This window comes from Chrysoperla carnea (assembly GCF_905475395.1).
Source record: "Chrysoperla carnea chromosome X unlocalized genomic scaffold, inChrCarn1.1 SUPER_X_unloc_9, whole genome shotgun sequence".
Classification (NCBI taxonomy): Eukaryota; Metazoa; Arthropoda; class Insecta; order Neuroptera; family Chrysopidae; genus Chrysoperla; species Chrysoperla carnea.
In genome coordinates, this window is record NW_025408222.1 from 60,354 (window position 1) to 85,855 (window position 25,502).

The 25,502-nt window shown below is 27.8% G+C and overlaps 1 protein-coding gene and 1 non-coding gene across 2 annotated transcripts; both read left to right on the forward strand.

The window, feature by feature from the left end:
* Positions 1–5,441: 5,441 nt before the first annotated feature.
* Positions 5,442–5,560, forward strand: LOC123304764. Its single transcript, XR_006536750.1, has one exon. It is a non-coding gene; the product is annotated as a 5S ribosomal RNA (ribosomal RNA).
* Positions 5,561–23,291: 17,731 nt separating this feature from the next.
* Positions 23,292–24,149, forward strand: LOC123304756 (putative uncharacterized protein DDB_G0289963; the record flags this gene model as incomplete). The annotated part of the gene is made up of 1 exon (XM_044886384.1): positions 23,292–24,149. A coding segment is annotated over exon 1 (858 nt), but the record flags the coding sequence as incomplete, so codon positions are not given.
* Positions 24,150–25,502: the final 1,353 nt, after the last annotated feature.

Here is a 25,502-nt window from a genome sequence, read left to right on the forward strand (position 1 = left end):
ATTCGACAATTTGATACTACAAAGTCAAATGTTTAAATGCGAAATAAATGTGTTGTATTTATATTTATATGAAATTTCAAAATTTTTGTTGTCATATCCTATTGGATAGCTATCAGAGTATGGACTAATCAAATTGTATAGGCGTGGCTTAAAAAATCTTTAATGCTTTATATAAAAAGGCACAATTGTACCGGCGCTCACATACATTACAATACTTGTGAGGTTAACACACGTGTTATCCGTTCGTTAAAATATTGTAAATAATTTTTTATTAAAATGACTGGCAGAGGAAAAGGTGGAAAGGGTCTTGGAAAAGGGGGTGCAAAACGTCATAGAAAAGTTTTGCGTGATAATATCCAAGGTATTACAAAACCTGCAATTCGTCGTTTAGCACGACGAGGTGGAGTAAAACGTATCTCTGGTTTAATTTATGAAGAAACACGTGGTGTACTTAAAGTATTCCTTGAAAATGTTATTCGGGATGCTGTTACATATACTGAACACGCAAAACGTAAAACAGTTACAGCTATGGATGTTGTATATGCATTAAAACGACAAGGTCGTACTTTGTATGGTTTTGGAGGTTAAGAAAATATAATAATTTACTTAAAATATTTAGTAAATTTATTAAAGAATATTTAATACATCCGATAAATTTAAACAGGCTTTCCTTTTTGGGAAGCCACTAATTTTATTTATATAAGAGTAAATAAATTTGTTAATAAATATAACATATTATATAATTTGTTTACAACAAATTATTTTGTTTATAACATACATTACCAAATATTTTTATTTTTTTTTTTTATTGTAATATATCTGCAATAATAAATTATAATTTGTATATTATCTATTTTATTTTACAATAACTTATTGAATTTTTGAAAAAATTTTATTATAAATTAATATACAATTATATTTTTTATATATACAAGTTAAGAGTAACAAGTATCGATAGGAGATTATCGAATTTATAACTAATAAAACATTTCGCCTTAATCAAAGAAAATAAAGATTTTGCTATACCATTTTTTATACTTTCAATAAATAATTTATTATTAAATTTTTATTATTTCATTTATTTTTTAAAATTATTAAAAATATTTTTCTAATAATTATAAGCGTACATAAACAAGTAGTAAATGTAAAATGAAAATAATAAAGGTAATGTAATGCATTTGCATTACACTGATTTACGATATATATTCCGCGATATCCTTTATTATATTTAAAATTAATAATATTGATATACTAATAATAGATATATTCAAGCTATTAATATATAAAATTTTATATTAAATATGATATTAATAATTGTTTATTTAATTTTTTTGTATATATAAAAATAATTTACTCTTATTTAAAAAATTTGATGGCTCTCTTAAAAAGAGAGCCGTTTTTATATGTTGATGTATTTTTATGTTATCAATTAAATAATATTTTCGATTTATTTATTTTGAACTTGTATATTTTGTAACAGCTTTAGTACCTTCACTAACAGCGTGCTTTGCCAATTCACCAGGTAATAATAATCGAACTGCGGTTTGAATTTCCCGACTTGTGATTGTTGAACGTTTATTATAATGTGCTAAACGTGATGCTTCAGCAGCAATACGTTCAAAAATATCATTAACAAAACTGTTCATGATACTCATAGCTTTACTAGAGATACCAGTATCAGGATGCACTTGTTTTAATACTTTGTAAATGTAAATTGCATATGATTCCTTGCGCTTCCTCTTCTTTTTCTTATCACTCTTTGATATATTTTTTTGAGCTTTGCCAGCTTTTTTTGCTGCTTTTCCACTTGTTTTTGGTGGCATTGTTACAAACAATTAATATACACAGATAGTTACAGAACACCAGTCAGTATATGTATGAGCGTGTCGTGTATACAACTAGCGTATTATATACGCGAAGATGGATATAACAATAAAAATGAATACTACTCTCTGATTGGCTGAAAATAATACTATAAGGTGATTGGTTTATTTTTAAAGTTTTATATTTTATAAATATTATAAATTAAAATACCCAAATAACATTTTAAACATTTATGTTACAATCCCCGTAACGTACACATCTGTGTGATTATATTTACAAAAAAAAATATTAATTAAATAAATTTATTCGCTATGTCTGGACGAGGTAAAGGTGGTAAAGTAAAGGGAAAGGCAAAGTCAAGATCAAGCCGAGCAGGATTACAATTTCCTGTTGGAAGAATTCACAGATTATTACGAAAAGGAAATTATGCTGAACGAGTAGGTGCTGGTGCCCCAGTATATTTGGCTGCTGTTATGGAATATTTGGCTGCAGAAGTTCTCGAGTTAGCTGGTAATGCTGCCCGTGATAACAAAAAAACACGTATCATTCCACGTCATTTACAATTGGCAATTCGTAATGATGAAGAATTAAATAAATTATTATCTGGTGTAACAATTGCTCAAGGTGGTGTATTACCAAACATTCAAGCAGTGTTATTACCAAAGAAAACTGAAAAGAAAGCATAAATTAAAAACATTGCATTAATTTTTATAATAATAATACATCGATCATAGGCCTTTTAATAAAAGGCCACAAATTTATTTAAAATAAGAGTAAAAATTATTTTTATAAATAATATATTATAATATTTTTTTAAAGAATCAATTTAAATAATTATAAATTAATGATTCTTTTTTTTTTTTTTCTTTTTTATATGTTATTATGGAAATAATTCATCATATTATGATGACATTTAGGTAACATATTATAAGAATATTCATAAAATATTATCAAAATAATATTGTATTATGATGATATTTAGACAAAATATTATAAGAATATACACAAAATATTATCAAAATAATATCATTAGATAACAAAACTGTTCATGATACTCATACCTTTACTAGAGATAAAAGTATCAGGATGCACTTGTATTAATACATATTATCACAACATCACAAAATATTTTTTAAAAGGAAAAATTTTTTAAAAATTATTATAAAATTTGATTGAATTAAATTTCAATTTATTTTTTTAATAATTAAAGAAAAAAAAAAGCATATAAACTTTCTATTGAAAATGTTATTTTCAACTAGATGGCCAAGTGAACTTTGTTACACAAACAATATATGACGTATTCGTTATTTAAATAATCAGTATCCTTTGATATTATATCAATACGTTACTCTCTTCTTTTGATACATATTAATAAAATTTCAATTTATAAGATTTTATGTCAATTATATAAATAATATTATAAATTTTCTAAATACATAAGTTAAGTAACAAAAAATTTGAATAACAAGATAAATTTATATATTATGTTTTAATACTCGATACTATAATATATCGCATCCGTTACCAATTATTCGGTATCCTTTGATTTATACACAGAATGAACCAAAAATATGTATCAAATTTATTTTATTTATTTATATATTTAATATTATTATTATTATTTTATATTACAAAGTTTCTTAACGAAGCTTACAATGATTTCTCATATCGTACTTAACAAAATTATTTAGATCATATAAAATTTAAATTGTTAAAAAATTTTTATATTTATTATTATTATTTATTTTTATTAAAATTACATAACATAAAATTAATAATATTTTAATAATTATATAAATTAATTCTTATTTAAAATAATCTTATATTAATCTCAACAAATACTCTAATAATATATTTTGTCATAAATTTTTTTATATTTAAAATAAATATTATAATATATAAATACTTATATCAGTATAAAATTTCTTTATATAATTATGAAAAAATTAATTTAATAGTTAATTATTGATATTAATGCATAAATAAAAGTATTTTCTAATGAAATATATTTTGTCAATGTTCGATTAACACATTTCATAATAATACGTTTTCATTATTGACAAAAAAAGTTTTTCTAAAAATGAAATCTTATACTATAATATATATATTTATATATTAAATTTTTTAATTATTTATATACTAATAATTTATAATAAATCGATATTAAATAAAAAATAAAAATATATACTTTTTAAGTTTACCTTAAAAATATTATTGTTTTGTATGATTGAAATAATTAATATTAAACTATGTTTATTAATAATTGTTAATAAAAAAATTAAATATATTTTAATTTATAAAATAAATATTATTATTAAATTTATAATTTATTATTTTATATATTATAGAAATTGAAAAAATAAATCATGTTTACTACGACAGTAAATTAGAAATACTATTTAATTTTTATGTGTTTTCTACATGGTACTTTGACTTACATAGGGACTTATATTATTGTGAATAATGATATAATTGAAAACCTTTATTTTTTATTTGATAGAATTATTATATTTTATCATTTAAATATTTATAATAAATACATTATTTTTATAAAGTAAAAAATATGGCCGAAGAAAATTCTACAGCTGTTGCAGCAACGGCGGTTACTGCTGCTTCTACAACACCAACAAAAAAAGCAACAGCTTCTGGTGCTAAACGTACAAAACAACATTCAAAACCAACACATCCACGTACATCAGAAATGGTTGTTAACGCAATTAAAAATTTAAAAGAACGTGGTGGTTCATCATTACAAGCAATTAAAAAATATTTAGCTGCAAATTATAAAGTGGATTCTGATAAAATTTCACCATTTATTAAAAAATATTTAAAAGCTGCTGTAACTGAGGGAGCCTTGGTACAAACTAAAGGTAAAGGTGCATCTGGTTCATTCAAATTGGCTGCTTCCGCTTCATCTAATTCTTCAGCTAAATCAAAAGTATCCAAAAAAGAAAGTGGAGCAAAAGGTTCAGCAAAGAGTGCTAAAAGTAAACGGGCACCAAAAGAAAAGAAAGCCACAACTACATCATTGGCAGCCAAAAAGCCTAAAGCAAAAAAAGCGACTCCATCATCATCAACTGCTGCTAAAAAAGTTACTGCAAAATCATCAGCGGCATCAAAAAAAGCACCAGTTAAAGCAAAACCAGCAAAAAGTACAAAATCCGCTGCCAAAAGTAGCCCTGCTCGTAAACCGAAAGCACCAAAAGCTAAGAAAGCTTCTGTTGCCAAATCATCTCCTACAAAAATTAAAAAAGCAGCACCAAAAAAGAAATGATCTGTTACTTTAATAATATATTGAAATATTTCATTATTTTTGCTAAAAAATGAAAATAACATAGGCCTTAATACAGGCCACAAATTAATATTTGATAAGAGTAAATTATTTTTTGTATAAATATTTTATAAAATAATAGTTTAGAAACATTTGCCACAGTCAGTACCACGGATGGGTGGCCACTTGAGAATACTGTGTGCGGTTGCATTTTTATTTAAAATATATGGTATAATAAATAAGTATATATTTAAATTGATTACTTCATTGAAAATTTTAATAATATACTTTAATATTAATGATATTTATGAAAAATATATATTTGTAAAAATTTTCATTTATTACTGGCAACAGCCATACCACGTTGAAAACACCGGTTCTCGTCCGATCACCGAAGTTAAGCAACATTGGGCACAGTCAGTACTTGGATGGGTGACCGCTTGGGAACACTGTGTGCGGTTGCCTTTTTATATTAAAAATATAAATTATTTTTCTTCTTTTCTTTTTTTTTACACACCATATATAAATATATGTTATTTAGAAATGTAAACCTTTTATATTATTCATCAACAAATAAATATTATTTTTTGTATAAAATTTTATTGCATTTATAACTCATATCATGGTTACTTTAAAGCGAGAAGTTTTTTTAATATTTCAAATGAATATAAAATAATATAAATTTTATGAAATTTATTTATTTTTAGAAATAGCAATCGCTTATAATTATAACAAAATTTTAATAATGTTTAATTTTATTTCAATAATTTATATTTATATATATATATATATATATATATATATATATATATATATATATATATATATATATATATTTTTTAATAAAAATAATATACTCTTATTTAATAATATATGTTGGTCCTATATATAGGACCGAAAATATTTCTTATTTGTTTTTTTTTTTTTTAAATTGTCATTTAAAACGCTTATGCACGTTCTCCACGAATACGTCTTGCCAATTGTATATCCTTAGGCATAATTGTAACACGCTTTGCATGAATTGCGCATAAATTGGTATCTTCAAATAAACCTACTAAATAGGCTTCACTAGCTTCTTGTAATGCCATAACAGCTGAACTTTGAAAACGTAAATCGGTTTTAAAATCTTGTGCAATTTCACGTACTAAACGTTGGAATGGTAATTTACGAATTAACAATTCAGTACTTTTTTGATAACGACGAATTTCTCGTAAAGCTACTGTACCAGGACGATATCTGTGTGGTTTTTTTACTCCACCAGTTGCTGGTGCACTTTTACGTGCAGCTTTCGTTGCTAATTGTTTTCTTGGTGCTTTACCACCAGTTGATTTACGTGCAGTTTGCTTGGTTCTAGCCATTTTCAAATAATAATGTTTTTACAAAAAAACACACAATTTTAAAAATTATATTCGACAATTTGATACTACAAAGTCAAATGTTTAAATGCGAAATAAATGTGTTGTATTTATATTTATATGAAATTTCAAAATTTTTGTTGTCATATCCTATTGGATAGCTATCAGAGTATGGACTAATCAAATTGTATAGGCGTGGCTTAAAAAATCTTTAATGCTTTATATAAAAAGGCACAATTGTACCGGCGCTCACATACATTACAATACTTGTGAGGTTAACACACGTGTTATCCGTTCGTTAAAATATTGTAAATAATTTTTTATTAAAATGACTGGCAGAGGAAAAGGTGGAAAGGGTCTTGGAAAAGGGGGTGCAAAACGTCATAGAAAAGTTTTGCGTGATAATATCCAAGGTATTACAAAACCTGCAATTCGTCGTTTAGCACGACGAGGTGGAGTAAAACGTATCTCTGGTTTAATTTATGAAGAAACACGTGGTGTACTTAAAGTATTCCTTGAAAATGTTATTCGGGATGCTGTTACATATACTGAACACGCAAAACGTAAAACAGTTACAGCTATGGATGTTGTATATGCATTAAAACGACAAGGTCGTACTTTGTATGGTTTTGGAGGTTAAGAAAATATAATAATTTACTTAAAATATTTAGTAAATTTATTAAAGAATATTTAATACATCCGATAAATTTAAACAGGCTTTCCTTTTTGGGAAGCCACTAATTTTATTTATATAAGAGTAAATAAATTTGTTAATAAATATAACATATTATATAATTTGTTTACAACAAATTATTTTGTTTATAACATACATTACCAAATATTTTTATTTTTTTTTTTTATTGTAATATATCTGCAATAATAAATTATAATTTGTATATTATCTATTTTATTTTACAATAACTTATTGAATTTTTGAAAAAATTTTATTATAAATTAATATACTATTATATTTTTTATATATACAAGTTAAGAGTAACAAGTATCGATAGGAGATTATCGAATTTATAACTAATAAAACATTTCGCCTTAATCAAAGAAAATAAAGATTTTGCTATACCATTTTTTATACTTTCAATAAATAATTTATTATTAAATTTTTATTATTTCATTTATTTTTTAAAATTATTAAAAATATTTTTCTAATAATTATAAGCGTACATAAACAAGTAGTAAATGTAAAATGAAAATAATAAAGGTAATGTAATGCATTTGCATTACACTGATTTACGATATATATTCCGCGATATCCTTTATTATATTTAAAATTAATAATATTGATATACTAATAATAGATATATTCAAGCTATTAATATATAAAATTTTATATTAAATATGATATTAATAATTGTTTATTTAATTTTTTTGTATATATAAAAATAATTTACTCTTATTTAAAAAATTTGATGGCTCTCTTAAAAAGAGAGCCGTTTTTATATGTTGATGTATTTTTATGTTATCAATTAAATAATATTTTCGATTTATTTATTTTGAACTTGTATATTTTGTAACAGCTTTAGTACCTTCACTAACAGCGTGCTTTGCCAATTCACCAGGTAATAATAATCGAACTGCGGTTTGAATTTCCCGACTTGTGATTGTTGAACGTTTATTATAATGTGCTAAACGTGATGCTTCAGCAGCAATACGTTCAAAAATATCATTAACAAAACTGTTCATGATACTCATAGCTTTACTAGAGATACCAGTATCAGGATGCACTTGTTTTAATACTTTGTAAATGTAAATTGCATATGATTCCTTGCGCTTCCTCTTCTTTTTCTTATCACTCTTTGATATATTTTTTTGAGCTTTGCCAGCTTTTTTTGCTGCTTTTCCACTTGTTTTTGGTGGCATTGTTACAAACAATTAATATACACAGATAGTTACAGAACACCAGTCAGTATATGTATGAGCGTGTCGTGTATACAACTAGCGTATTATATACGCGAAGATGGATATAACAATAAAAATGAATACTACTCTCTGATTGGCTGAAAATAATACTATAAGGTGATTGGTTTATTTTTAAAGTTTTATATTTTATAAATATTATAAATTAAAATACCCAAATAACATTTTAAACATTTATGTTACAATCCCCGTAACGTACACATCTGTGTGATTATATTTACAAAAAAAAATATTAATTAAATAAATTTATTCGCTATGTCTGGACGAGGTAAAGGTGGTAAAGTAAAGGGAAAGGCAAAGTCAAGATCAAGCCGAGCAGGATTACAATTTCCTGTTGGAAGAATTCACAGATTATTACGAAAAGGAAATTATGCTGAACGAGTAGGTGCTGGTGCCCCAGTATATTTGGCTGCTGTTATGGAATATTTGGCTGCAGAAGTTCTCGAGTTAGCTGGTAATGCTGCCCGTGATAACAAAAAAACACGTATCATTCCACGTCATTTACAATTGGCAATTCGTAATGATGAAGAATTAAATAAATTATTATCTGGTGTAACAATTGCTCAAGGTGGTGTATTACCAAACATTCAAGCAGTGTTATTACCAAAGAAAACTGAAAAGAAAGCATAAATTAAAAACATTGCATTAATTTTTATAATAATAATACATCGATCATAGGCCTTTTAATAAAAGGCCACAAATTTATTTAAAATAAGAGTAAAAATTATTTTTATAAATAATATATTATAATATTTTTTTAAAGAATCAATTTAAATAATTATAAATTAATGATTTTTTTTTTTTTTTTTCTTTTTTATATGTTATTATGGAAATAATTCATCATATTATGATGACATTTAGGTAAAATATTATAAGAATATTCATAAAATATTATCAAAATAATATTGTATTATGATGATATTTAGACAAAATATTATAAGAATATACACAAAATATTATCAAAATAATATCATTAGATAACAAAACTGTTCATGATACTCATACCTTTACTAGAGATAAAAGTATCAGGATGCACTTGTATTAATACATATTATCACAACATCACAAAATATTTTTTAAAAGGAAAAATTTTTTAAAAATTATTATAAAATTTGATTGAATTAAATTTCAATTTATTTTTTTAATAATTAAAGAAAAAAAAAAGCATATAAACTTTCTATTGAAAATGTTATTTTCAACTAGATGGCCAAGTGAACTTTGTTACACAAACAATATATGACGTATTCGTTATTTAAATAATCAGTATCCTTTGATATTATATCAATACGTTACTCTCTTCTTTTGATACATATTAATAAAATTTCAATTTATAAGATTTTATGTCAATTATATAAATAATATTATAAATTTTCTAAATACATAAGTTAAGTAACAAAAAATTTGAATAACAAGATAAATTTATATATTATGTTTTAATACTCGATACTATAATATATCGCATCCGTTACCAATTATTCGGTATCCTTTGATTTATACACAGAATGAACCAAAAATATGTATCAAATTTATTTTATTTATTTATATATTTAATATTATTATTATTATTTTATATTACAAAGTTTCTTAACGAAGCTTACAATGATTTCTCATATCGTACTTAACAAAATTATTTAGATCATATAAAATTTAAATTGTTAAAAAATTTTTATATTTATTATTATTATTTATTTTTATTAAAATTACATAACATAAAATTAATAATATTTTAATAATTATATAAATTAATTCTTATTTAAAATAATCTTATATTAATCTCAACAAATACTCTAATAATATATTTTGTCATAAATTTTTTTATATTTAAAATAAATATTATAATATATAAATACTTATATCAGTATAAAATTTCTTTATATAATTATGAAAAAATTAATTTAATAGTTAATTATTGATATTAATGCATAAATAAAAGTATTTTCTAATGAAATATATTTTGTCAATGTTCGATTAACACATTTCATAATAATACGTTTTCATTATTGACAAAAAAAGTTTTTCTAAAAATGAAATCTTATACTATAATATATATATTTATATATTAAATTTTTTAATTATTTATATACTAATAATTTATAATAAATCGATATTAAATAAAAAATAAAAATATATACTTTTTAAGTTTACCTTAAAAATATTATTGTTTTGTATGATTGAAATAATTAATATTAAACTATGTTTATTAATAATTGTTAATAAAAAAATTAAATATATTTTAATTTATAAAATAAATATTATTATTAAATTTATAATTTATTATTTTATATATTATAGAAATTGAAAAAATAAATCATGTTTACTACGACAGTAAATTAGAAATACTATTTAATTTTTATGTGTTTTCTACATGGTACTTTGACTTACATAGGGACTTATATTATTGTGAATAATGATATAATTGAAAACCTTTATTTTTTATTTGATAGAATTATTATATTTTATCATTTAAATATTTATAATAAATACATTATTTTTATAAAGTAAAAAATATGGCCGAAGAAAATTCTACAGCTGTTGCAGCAACTGCGGTTACTGCTGCTTCTACAACACCAACAAAAAAAGCAACAGCTTCTGGTGCTAAACGTACAAAACAACATTCAAAACCAACACATCCACGTACATCAGAAATGGTTGTTAACGCAATTAAAAATTTAAAAGAACGTGGTGGTTCATCATTACAAGCAATTAAAAAATATTTAGCTGCAAATTATAAAGTGGATTCTGATAAAATTTCACCATTTATTAAAAAATATTTAAAAGCTGCTGTAACTGAGGGAGCCTTGGTACAAACTAAAGGTAAAGGTGCATCTGGTTCATTCAAATTGGCTGCTTCCGCTTCATCTAATTCTTCAGCTAAATCAAAAGTATCCAAAAAAGAAAGTGGAGCAAAAGGTTCAGCAAAGAGTGCTAAAAGTAAACGGGCACCAAAAGAAAAGAAAGCCACAACTACATCATTGGCAGCCAAAAAGCCTAAAGCAAAAAAAGCGACTCCATCATCATCAACTGCTGCTAAAAAAGTTACTGCAAAATCATCAGCGGCATCAAAAAAAGCACCAGTTAAAGCAAAACCAGCAAAAAGTACAAAATCCGCTGCCAAAAGTAGCCCTGCTCGTAAACCGAAAGCACCAAAAGCTAAGAAAGCTTCTGTTGCCAAATCATCTCCTACAAAAATTAAAAAAGCAGCACCAAAAAAGAAATGATCTGTTACTTTAATAATATATTGAAATATTTCATTATTTTTGCTAAAAAATGAAAATAACATAGGCCTTAATACAGGCCACAAATTAATATTTGATAAGAGTAAATTATTTTTTGTATAAATATTTTATAAAATAATAGTTTAGAAACATTTGCCACAGTCAGTACCACGGATGGGTGGCCACTTGAGAATACTGTGTGCGGTTGCATTTTTATTTAAAATATATGGTATAATAAATAAGTATATATTTAAATTGATTACTTCATTGAAAATTTTAATAATATACTTTAATATTAATGATATTTATGAAAAATATATATTTGTAAAAATTTTCATTTATTACTGGCAACAGCCATACCACGTTGAAAACACCGGTTCTCGTCCGATTTCTCTGTACAACAGCTGTAGTGAACACATCGTTGTGACTACAACTTAATTACAGACTTACATAACACAATTTTATTTTTTTGTTATATGCAAATTTTTAACAAACAAAAAAACAATATCAAGTCAGTGCATGAAGCCTAAGCCTCGTGGCTTAAAACGCCTCAATAAAGATGGGCAAAGCCCATCCGAAATAAAAAATAAAGTGCTTGTACTCAATATACAAGATGCCAGTGAAATAAACCAGGAAAATGTAGGAAAAATAGTGAGAAAAGACACATTAAACAGTGATACGGACACAAAAAATAGTGAAGTGAACATATTAAATAGTGAAAAAGACACAACAAATAGTGAACTGAACGCAAAAAAGTGTGAAACGAAAATTAACGACAGTGAAATAGACACAAATAATAAAGGTACAGTAAACATTAAACTAAATCAAGTGAATGTTGAAAACAATAACACAACAACGACAACCGATATGATCGTTGATGACAACACAACCAAAAATATGGATTTAAGCTCAATGTTCGTCAAGCCATCGACCTCAAGGGGAACCGGCAAGACCACACCAAAACCCCCAACAATACCGCTAAAAAACCGATTTGCGCCTTTAGAAAACGATGAAAATGAAGAAGACGACGACAACGACTCAATTGAACTGGGTCATAACAAACCAAAAAAGCCACCACCACTTGTTATACACGCCAAAACTACCGACCACAAAACATATGTAAAATCACTCGAGAACGAAATAAACAAAGGATTCCACATTAAATACACCGCAAACAACACAAACTTGTACATTTATGATCATGAAGAATACAAAAAGTACAAAGAAATTCTAAATGAAGGCAAAGTGGAATACCACACATACACCCCAAAAGCGGAAAGAAAACACGCCTTTATCCTAAGAGGGCTAGACAACAGCACTGACACCGAAGAAATCATAGAAGACCTAGAAGAAAAATATAAATTAAACGTCGAAAAGGTATTCAAACTGAAAAATACCAAAAAAGGACTCTTTCTGGTAATCTGTGATAGCACAATAAACCTTAAATATCTCAACAAAAACATACAATACGTGAACAGGACAAAAATATCCTGGGAAATGCGGCACAACACGCCCGAAATCATTCAATGTAGGCGGTGCCAGTCCTGGGGCCATAGTACTACCCACTGCCGCGCGGCTCCACACTGCCTCAAATGCGCAGAAGGACATTGGACCAGAGAATGCGACAAAGTGCGCAAAGAGGACCCGACAACCGCCAAAAACATCAAATGTGTTAACTGCCAGGGTAAACACCTAGCATTCCACAAAGAATGCCCAGTATACATCAAAAAACTGGAATTGAAAAAAGTAAAATACGTCCCAGCTCCTCCCCCAACAACAAATCCCTGGAACAGAAACATACACCTCCAACCAACACAACCGGCACAAGCTCCACCGGTACAACAAAGCATTCAACCACAACAACCGCGTCAAAACTTACAAGGCCCTATGGGCAACCTAAATGAATTAACAGCGGAAATACAAAACCTCAATAACTTGATAAACATAGAACAAATGCTGGAACTCGTAAGGCAACTAAACTCAGCCCTAAGAAACTGCAAGAGCGAACTGGAAAAGTTCATCACTTTCAATAATTTTCTTCGTGCTAAGTTTGCCCAATGTCCATAAACATTGGATCATGGAACGCGTGCGGTCTAAGGCATAACGTCCAAGAACTTAGACATTACGTTGAAAAACACAATATACATATAATGACAATAAACGAGACAAAACTGACACCGGACATAAAAATAAAAATAAAAAATTTTAGCATTTTGAGAAGGGATCGCACTGCACACGGAGGTGGTGTGGCTATTCTAATAAAAAACAACATCCCGTACATAACAGTTGACGTTCAAAATAGAACATCTATTGAACATCTTGCCATCAAGCTAATTAATAACATTTTTATTGTTGCAGCGTACAACAACCCACGCAACATATTCACGGACCTTGACCTAAAGACACTGACCGACATAGGAACAAAAACATTGATAATAGGAGACCTGAACGCTCGACATCACACCTGGAAAAACCACATAACAAACACAAACGGACGTACTTTATACAAACACATAACAGACAAAAACATGATCGTACTACACACAGAAGAGCCTACACACTTCCCACACAACAACGCAACACCAACGTACATTGACATCGTCATAAACAAAAACGTAAACAAAATAACTAAACTCACAACACACACAGAACTGACATCAGACCATAACCCAATCATGTTTACATTAAACGATCAACACACAGACAACACAACAACAAAGTGTACATCATATAAAACAACTGACTGGGTCAAGTTTAGAAAAACACTAAACAATAACATAAACATAAATAAAAAAATAAAAACAAACAGTGATGTTGACATGGCGCTAGCCGAATTAACAAGTGCATTAATAAACACCAAAAACAAACACACAAAGCAAATTAAAATAAATTTTTCTAAACTTGACCTTAGTCAAGAAATTAAAAACCTTATCAAAGCGCGTAACGCTCTACGTAGACTGGACCACAGACGAGTAATACAAACAATCAAACCCGACATCAACAAACTAAACAAGGTGATAAGACAAAAAATAAGGCAACAGTTGAATCAGCAATGGGAAGACACCCTTAAATCCCTCAAGCCAGGGGACAAATCATTGTGGAGAATAACGAAATCATTTAGGCACAAAAAGGAAAATATTCCCACATTGATAAAAGACAACACTAACTACATGAGTGACAAACAAAAGGCGGATCTCATTGCTGACTCAATTGAAGCCGTACAACAAAACAACAACATATCACCCCTTGACAACACAGTCCGTCAGTCCGTAATAGAACTACAAAACAAAAACGATCGCCCAAAGAAACGAATCAAACTGACGTCACCACAGGAAATAAAACAAACAATCAGAAAATTACCTAACAACAAAGCCCCCGGACAAGACAATATACAAAACAAAGACGTCAAAAACCTCTCAACAAAAGCGTTAGTGCAACTTACATACATTGTTAACGCAATGTTTACATTGGGGTACTATCCCGAGGCCTGGAAAACAGCGTTGGTGGTCCCAATACTGAAGCCCAACAAAAACCCAACAGACCCAGCAAGCTACAGGCCAATTAGTCTGCTGAGCTCACTATCCAAAGTGGTCGAAAAGCTCATTCTATCTAGACTGAACAAAGTCATTACACAAAAAAATATACTAATCGACGAGCAATTCGGCTTCCGGGAGGGTCACGGAACCACCATGCAAGTGGCAAGAATCGCGGATTCAATAACTAAAAACTTCAACAAAGGAAACGTCACTTCCATGGTCCTCCTGGATGTCGAAAAAGCATTCGACACGGTCTGGATAGAAGGGGCTATTCACAAAATCTACAAAACTGGTATTCCAACCCAACTCAGCAGGCTGATGGCCTGCTATCTCCAAAATCGAAACTTTCGGCTGAAAATAAAAACCAAAAAATCAACTGTAAGGGAAATAAGGGCAGGAGTCCCACAGGGATCAGTTTTGGGACCAATCATCTTCAATATCTACATAAACGACATGCCCAAATTCGCCAAAACAAACCTGGCCGTATATGCGGACGACACCGCCATATACGCGCACTCATTTAACGCCCAGGTGGCGACAAAACAAGTCCAGATACACCTGGATATGATCCTAAAATTCGCCAATGACTGGAAAATTAAAATAAACGACTCAAAAACCGAACACATCCTGTTCACCAAAAAATTCACTAACATCAAAATCACAAGCCCCCTTAAGGTGAACGGGATGAGTATCTCAACCAGCAACAAGGTGAAATATCTGGGTGTATATCTGGATAAGGGCATGTCGTTTGTGCCTCAAATAAACCACCTGGTGGCCAAGGGTCACGGGGTAGTGCGTACACTGTATCCATTGCTTAACAGGTACAGTGCACTAACGCTAAAAACAAAAAAGTTGTTGTACGATGCAATAATAAAACCAGTTATAACAAACGCAGCACCGGTCTGGTGCAGTGCATCCAAAACGCAATTTATTAAACTACAACGAATTCAAAATAAATGCCTTAGACTAGTAGCAAACGCAGACAGACTCATCACAATCAAAAAATTACACAGCACAACCGACGCAAAAACAATAAAAGAAGTAATCAAAACTATGTCAGAAAAATTTTACAAACATCAAATACACAAAAGCAATCTGACAAAAAATATGATAATAGACCTGCCAGCACCAGCAAAACATAAATTAATATATCACACGCTGGAACCCGGACTGCAATAAAATATAAAAATAAAATAAAAACAACACGACCTACCACAACATAGCAATAAATTACAACAACAGCCTATACTGACAAGTCAGTTTAATATATAAACAGTTTTTTTACCAACTTTTTCTGTAGCAAACAAACAATAAATAAAAATAAAGTAACTCAAAACCTAACCACCCCCAAATCCTCCAAACTAATAAAAGCCATGCAAATCCAAAAACAAATTTAGGATGAAAGCGCAAGCTAATAACCTAGAAAACAAAATAAAATATTTAAAATGTACATTATATATAATTTTGCATTGTATATTAATTGTATAACGTTTGTTAATTTTGTGACAATAAAGATTTATTTTAAAGTTAAAGGTTCTCGTCCGATCACCGAAGTTAAGCAACATTGGGCACAGTCAGTACTTGGATGGGTGACCGCTTGGGAACACTGTGTGCGGTTGCCTTTTTATATTAAAAATATAAATTATTTTTCTTCTTTTCTTTTTTTTTACACACCATATATAAATATATGTTATTTAGAAATGTAAACCTTTTATATTATTCATCAACAAATAAATTTTATTTTTTGTATAAAATTTTATTGCATTTATAACTCATATCATGGTTACTTTAAAGCGAGAAGTTTTTTTAATATTTCAAATGAATATAAAATAATATAAATTTTATGAAATTTATTTATTTTTAGAAATAGCAATCGCTTATAATTATAACAAAATTTTAATAATGTTTAATTTTATTTCAATAATTTATATTTATATATATATATATATATATATATATATATATATATATATATTTTTTAATAAAAATAATATACTCTTATTTAATAATATATGTTGGTCCTATATATAGGACCGAAAATATTTCTTATTTGTTTTTTTTTTTTTAAATTGTCATTTAAAACGCTTATGCACGTTCTCCACGAATACGTCTTGCCAATTGTATATCCTTAGGCATAATTGTAACACGCTTTGCATGAATTGCGCATAAATTGGTATCTTCAAATAAACCTACTAAATAGGCTTCACTAGCTTCTTGTAATGCCATAACAGCTGAACTTTGAAAACGTAAATCGGTTTTAAAATCTTGTGCAATTTCACGTACTAAACGTTGGAATGGTAATTTACGAATTAACAATTCAGTACTTTTTTGATAACGACGAATTTCTCGTAAAGCTACTGTACCAGGACGATATCTGTGTGGTTTTTTTACTCCACCAGTTGCTGGTGCACTTTTACGTGCAGCTTTCGTTGCTAATTGTTTTCTTGGTGCTTTACCACCAGTTGATTTACGTGCAGTTTGCTTGGTTCTAGCCATTTTCAAATAATAATGTTTTTACAAAAAAACACACAATTTTAAAAATTATATTCGACAATTTGATACTACAAAGTCAAATGTTTAAATGCGAAATAAATGTGTTGTATTTATATTTATATGAAATTTCAAAATTTTTGTTGTCATATCCTATTGGATAGCTATCAGAGTATGGACTAATCAAATTGTATAGGCGTGGCTTAAAAAATCTTTAATGCTTTATATAAAAAGGCACAATTGTACCGGCGCTCACATACATTACAATACTTGTGAGGTTAACACACGTGTTATCCGTTCGTTAAAATATTGTAAATAATTTTTTATTAAAATGACTGGCAGAGGAAAAGGTGGAAAGGGTCTTGGAAAAGGGGGTGCAAAACGTCATAGAAAAGTTTTGCGTGATAATATCCAAGGTATTACAAAACCTGCAATTCGTCGTTTAGCACGACGAGGTGGAGTAAAACGTATCTCTGGTTTAATTTATGAAGAAACACGTGGTGTACTTAAAGTATTCCTTGAAAATGTTATTCGGGATGCTGTTACATATACTGAACACGCAAAACGTAAAACAGTTACAGCTATGGATGTTGTATATGCATTAAAACGACAAGGTCGTACTTTGTATGGTTTTGGAGGTTAAGAAAATATAATAATTTACTTAAAATATTTAGTAAATTTATTAAAGAATATTTAATACATCCGATAAATTTAAACAGGCTTTCCTTTTTGGGAAGCCACTAATTTTATTTATATAAGAGTAAATAAATTTGTTAATAAATATAACATATTATATAATTTGTTTACAACAAATTATTTTGTTTATAACATACATTACCAAATATTTTTATTTTTTTTTTTTTATTGTAATATATCTGCAATAATAAATTATAATTTGTATATTATCTATTTTATTTTACAATAACTTATTGAATTTTTGAAAAAATTTTATTATAAATTAATATACTATTATATTTTTTATATATACAAGTTAAGAGTAACAAGTATCGATAGGAGATTATCGAGTTTATAACTAATAAAACATTTCGCCTTAATCAAAGAAAATAAAGATTTTGCTATACCATTTTTTATACTTTCAATAAATAATTTATTATTAAATTTTTATTATTTCATTTATTTTTTAAAATTATTAAAAATATTTTTCTAATAATTATAAGCGTACATAAACAAGTAGTAAATGTAAAATGAAAATAATAAAGGTAATGTAATGCATTTGCATTACACTGATTTACGATATATATTCCGCGATATCCTTTATTATATTTAAAATTAATAATATTGATATACTAATAATAGATATATTCAAGCTATTAATATATAAAATTTTATATTAAATATGATATTAATAATTGTTTATTTAATTTTTTTGTATATATAAAAATAATTTACTCTTATTTAAAAAATTTGATGGCTCTCTTAAAAAGAGAGCCGTTTTTATATGTTGATGTATTTTTATGTTATCAATTAAATAATATTTTCGATTTATTTATTTTGAACTTGTATATTTTGTAACAGCTTTAGTACCTTCACTAACAGCGTGCTTTGCCAATTCACCAGGTAATAATAATCGAACTGCGGTTTGAATTTCCCGACTTGTGATTGTTGAACGTTTATTATAATGTGCTAAACGTGATGCTTCAGCAGCAATACGTTCAAAAATATCATTAACAAAACTGTTCATGATACTCATAGCTTTACTAGAGATACCAGTATCAGGATGCACTTGTTTTAATACTTTGTAAATGTAAATTGCATATGATTCCTTGCGCTTCCTCTTCTTTTTCTTATCACTCTTTGATATATTTTTTTGAGCTTTGCCAGCTTTTTTTGCTGCTTTTCCACTTGTTTTTGGTGGCATTGTTACAAACAATTAATATACACAGATAGTTACAGAACACCAGTCAGTATATGTATGAGCGTGTCGTGTATACAACTAGCGTATTATATACGCGAAGATGGATATAACAATAAAAATGAATACTACTCTCTGATTGGCTGAAAATAATACTATAAGGTGATTGGTTTATTTTTAAAGTTTTATATTTTATAAATATTATAAATTAAAATACCCAAATAACATTTTAAACATTTATGTTACAATCCCCGTAACGTACACATCTGTGTGATTATATTTACAAAAAAAAATATTAATTAAATAAATTTATTCGCTATGTCTGGACGAGGTAAAGGTGGTAAAGTAAAGGGAAAGGCAAAGTCAAGATCAAGCCGAGCAGGATTACAATTTCCTGTTGGAAGAATTCACAGATTATTACGAAAAGGAAATTATGCTGAACGAGTAGGTGCTGGTGCCCCAGTATATTTGGCTGCTGTTATGGAATATTTGGCTGCAGAAGTTCTCGAGTTAGCTGGTAATGCTGCCCGTGATAACAAAAAAACACGTATCATTCCACGTCATTTACAATTGGCAATTCGTAATGATGAAGAATTAAATAAATTATTATCTGGTGTAACAATTGCTCAAGGTGGTGTATTACCAAACATTCAAGCAGTGTTATTACCAAAGAAAACTGAAAAGAAAGCATAAATTAAAAACATTGCATTAATTTTTATAATAATAATACATCGATCATAGGCCTTTTAATAAAAGGCCACAAATTTATTTAAAATAAGAGTAAAAATTATTTTTATAAATAATATATTATAATATTTTTTTAAAGAATCAATTTAAATAATTATAAATTAATGATTCTTTTTTTTTTTTTTCTTTTTTATATGTTATTATGGAAATAATTCATCATATTATGATGACATTTAGGTAACATATTATAAGAATATTCATAAAATATTATCAAAATAATATTGTATTATGATGATATTTAGACAAAATATTATAAGAATATACACAAAATATTATCAAAATAATATCATTAGATAACAAAACTGTTCATGATACTCATACCTTTACTAGAGATAAAAGTATCAGGATGCACTTGTATTAATACATATTATCACAACATCACAAAATATTTTTTAAAAGGAAAAATTTTTTAAAAATTATTATAAAATTTGATTGAATTAAATTTCAATTTATTTTTTTAATAATTAAAGAAAAAAAAAAGCATATAAACTTTCTATTGAAAATGTTATTTTCAACTAGATGGCCAAGTGAACTTTGTTACACAAACAATATATGACGTATTCGTTATTTAAATAATCAGTATCCTTTGATATTATATCAATACGTTACTCTCTTCTTTTGATACATATTAATAAAATTTCAATTTATAAGATTTTATGTCAATTATATAAATAATATTATAAATTTTCTAAATACATAAGTTAAGTAACAAAAAATTTGAATAACAAGATAAATTTATATATTATGTTTTAATACTCGATACTATAATATATCGCATCCGTTACCAATTATTCGGTATCCTTTGATTTATACACAGAATGAACCAAAAATATGTATCAAATTTATTTTATTTATTTATATATTTAATATTATTATTATTATTTTATATTACAAAGTTTCTTAACGAAGCTTACAATGATTTCTCATATCGTACTTAACAAAATTATTTAGATCATATAAAATTTAAATTGTTAAAAAATTTTTATATTTATTATTATTATTTATTTTTATTAAAATTACATAACATAAAATTAATAATATTTTAATAATTATATAAATTAATTCTTATTTAAAATAATCTTATATTAATCTCAACAAATACTCTAATAATATATTTTGTCATAAATTTTTTTATATTTAAAATAAATATTATAATATATAAATACTTATATCAGTATAAAATTTCTTTATATAATTATGAAAAAATTAATTTAATAGTTAATTATTGATATTAATGCATAAATAAAAGTATTTTCTAATGAAATATATTTTGTCAATGTTCGATTAACACATTTCATAATAATACGTTTTCATTATTGACAAAAAAAGTTTTTCTAAAAATGAAATCTTATACTATAATATATATATTTATATATTAAATTTTTTAATTATTTATATACTAATAATTTATAATAAATCGATATTAAATAAAAAATAAAAATATATACTTTTTAAGTTTACCTTAAAAATATTATTGTTTTGTATGATTGAAATAATTAATATTAAACTATGTTTATTAATAATTGTTAATAAAAAAATTAAATATATTTTAATTTATAAAATAAATATTATTATTAAATTTATAATTTATTATTTTATATATTATAGAAATTGAAAAAATAAATCATGTTTACTACGACAGTAAATTAGAAATACTATTTAATTTTTATGTGTTTTCTACATGGTACTTTGACTTACATAGGGACTTATATTATTGTGAATAATGATATAATTGAAAACCTTTATTTTTTATTTGATAGAATTATTATATTTTATCATTTAAATATTTATAATAAATACATTATTTTTATAAAGTAAAAAATATGGCCGAAGAAAATTCTACAGCTGTTGCAGCAACTGCGGTTACTGCTGCTTCTACAACACCAACAAAAAAAGCAACAGCTTCTGGTGCTAAACGTACAAAACAACATTCAAAACCAACACATCCACGTACATCAGAAATGGTTGTTAACGCAATTAAAAATTTAAAAGAACGTGGTGGTTCATCATTACAAGCAATTAAAAAATATTTAGCTGCAAATTATAAAGTGGATTCTGATAAAATTTCACCATTTATTAAAAAATATTTAAAAGCTGCTGTAACTGAGGGAGCCTTGGTACAAACTAAAGGTAAAGGTGCATCTGGTTCATTCAAATTGGCTGCTTCCGCTTCATCTAATTCTTCAGCTAAATCAAAAGTATCCAAAAAAGAAAGTGGAGCAAAAGGTTCAGCAAAGAGTGCTAAAAGTAAACGGGCACCAAAAGAAAAGAAAGCCACAACTACATCATTGGCAGCCAAAAAGCCTAAAGCAAAAAAAGCGACTCCATCATCATCAACTGCTGCTAAAAAAGTTACTGCAAAATCATCAGCGGCATCAAAAAAAGCACCAGTTAAAGCAAAACCAGCAAAAAGTACAAAATCCGCTGCCAAAAGTAGCCCTGCTCGTAAACCGAAAGCACCAAAAGCTAAGAAAGCTTCTGTTGCCAAATCATCTCCTACAAAAATTAAAAAAGCAGCACCAAAAAAGAAATGATCTGTTACTTTAATAATATATTGAAATATTTCATTATTTTTGCTAAAAAATGAAAATAACATAGGCCTTAATACAGGCCACAAATTAATATTTGATAAGAGTAAATTATTTTTTGTATAAATATTTTATAAAATAATAGTTTAGAAACATTTGCCACAGTCAGTACCACGGATGGGTGGCCACTTGAGAATACTGTGTGCGGTTGCATTTTTATTTAAAATATATGGTATAATAAATAAGTATATATTTAAATTGATTACTTCATTGAAAATTTTAATAATATACTTTAATATTAATGATATTTATGAAAAATATATATTTGTAAAAATTTTCATTTATTACTGGCAACAGCCATACCACGTTGAAAACACCGGTTCTCGTCCATTCTCTGTACAACAGCTGTAGTGAACACATCGTTGTGACTACAACTTAATTACAGACTTACATAACACAATTTTATTTTTTTGTTATATGCAAATTTTTAACAAACAAAAAAACAATATCAAGTCAGTGCATGAAGCCTAAGCCTCGTGGCTTAAAACGCCTCAATAATGATGGGCAAAGCCCATCCAAAACAAAAAATAAAGTGCTTGTACTCAATATACAAGATGCCAGTGAAATAAATCAGGAAAATGTAGAAAATATAGTGGGAAAAGACACATTAAACAGTGAAACGGACACAAAAAATAGTGAAGTGAACATATTAAATAGTGAAAAAGACACAACAAATAGTGAACTGAACACAAAAAAGTGTGAAACGAAAATTAACGACAGTGAAAAAGACACAAATAATAAAGGTACAGTAAACATTAAACTAAATCAAGTGAATGTTGAAAACAATAATACAACAACGACAACCGAAATGATCGTTGATGACAACACAACCAAAAATATGGATTTAAGCTCAATGTTCGTCAAGCCATCGACCTCAAGGGGAACCGGCAAGCCCACACCAAAACCCCCAACAATACCGCTAAAAAACCGATTTGCGCCTTTAGAAAACGATGAAAATGAAGAAGACGACGACAATGACTCAATTGAACTGGGTCAAAACAAACCAAAAAAGCCACCACCACTTGTTATACACGCCAAAACTACCGACCACAAAACATACGTAAAATCACTCGAAAACGAAATAAACAAAGGATTCCACATCAAATACACCGCAAACAACACAAACTTGTACATTTATGATCATGAAGAATACAAAAAGTACAAAGAAATTCTAAATGAAGGCAAAGTGGAATACCACACATACACCCCAAAAGCGGACAGAAAACACGCCTTTATCTTAAGAGGGCTAGACAACAGCACTGACACCGAAGAAATCATCGAAGATCTAGAAGAAAAATATAAATTAAACGTCGAAAAGGTATTCAAACTGAAAAACACAAAAAAAGGACTCTTTCTGGTAATCTGTGATAGCACAATAAACCTTAAATATCTCAACAAAAACATACAATACGTGAACAGGACAAAAATATCCTGGGAAATGCGGCACAACACGCCCGAAATCATCCAATGTAGGCGGTGCCAGTCCTGGGGCCATAGTACTACCCACTGCCGCGCGGCTCCACACTGCCTCAAATGCGCAGAAGGACATTGGACCAGAGAATGCGACAAAGTGCGCAAAGAGGACCCGACAACCGCCAAAAACATCAAATGTGTTAACTGCCAGGGTAAACACCTAGCATTTCACAAAGAATGCCCAGTATACATCAAAAAACTGGAATTGAAAAAAGTAAAATACGTCCCAGCTCCTCCCCCAACAACAAATCCCTGGAACAGAAACATGCACCTACAACCAACACAACCGGCACAAACTCCACCGGTTCAACAAAACACTCAACCACAACAACCGCGTCAAAACTTACAAAATCCTATGGGCAATCTAAATGAATTGACAGCAGAAATACGAAACCTCAACAACCTAATAAACATCGAGCAAATGCTGGAACTCGTAAAACAACTAAACACAGCCCTAAGAAACTGCAAGAGCGAACTGGAAAAGTTCATCACATTTAATAATTTCCTTCGTGCTAAGTTTGCCCAATGTCCATAAACATAGGATCATGGAACGCGTGCGGTCTAAGGCATAACGTCCAAGAACTTAGACATTACGTTGAAAAACACAATATACATATTATGACAATAAACGAGACAAAACTGACACCGGACATAAAAATAAAAATAAAAAATTTTAATATTTTGAGAAGGGATCGCACTGCACACGGAGGTGGTGTGGCTATTCTAATAAAAAACAATATCCCGTACATAACAGTTGACGTTCAGAATAGAACATCTATTGAACATCTTGCCATCAAGCTAATTAATAACATTTTTATTGTTGCAGCGTACAACAACCCACGCAACATATTCACGGACCTTGACCTAAAGACACTGACCGACATAGGAACAAAAACATTGATAATAGGAGACTTGAACGCTCGACATCACACCTGGAAAAACCACATAACAAACACAAACGGACGTACTTTATACAAACACATAACAGACAAAAACATGATCGTACTACACACAGAAGAGCCTACACACTTCCCACACAACAACGCAACACCAACGTACATTGACATCGTCATAAACAAAAACGTAAACAAAATAACTAAACTCACAACACACACAGAACTGACATCAGACCATAACCCAATCATGTTTACATTAAACGATCAACACACAGACAACACAACAACAAAGTGTACATCAT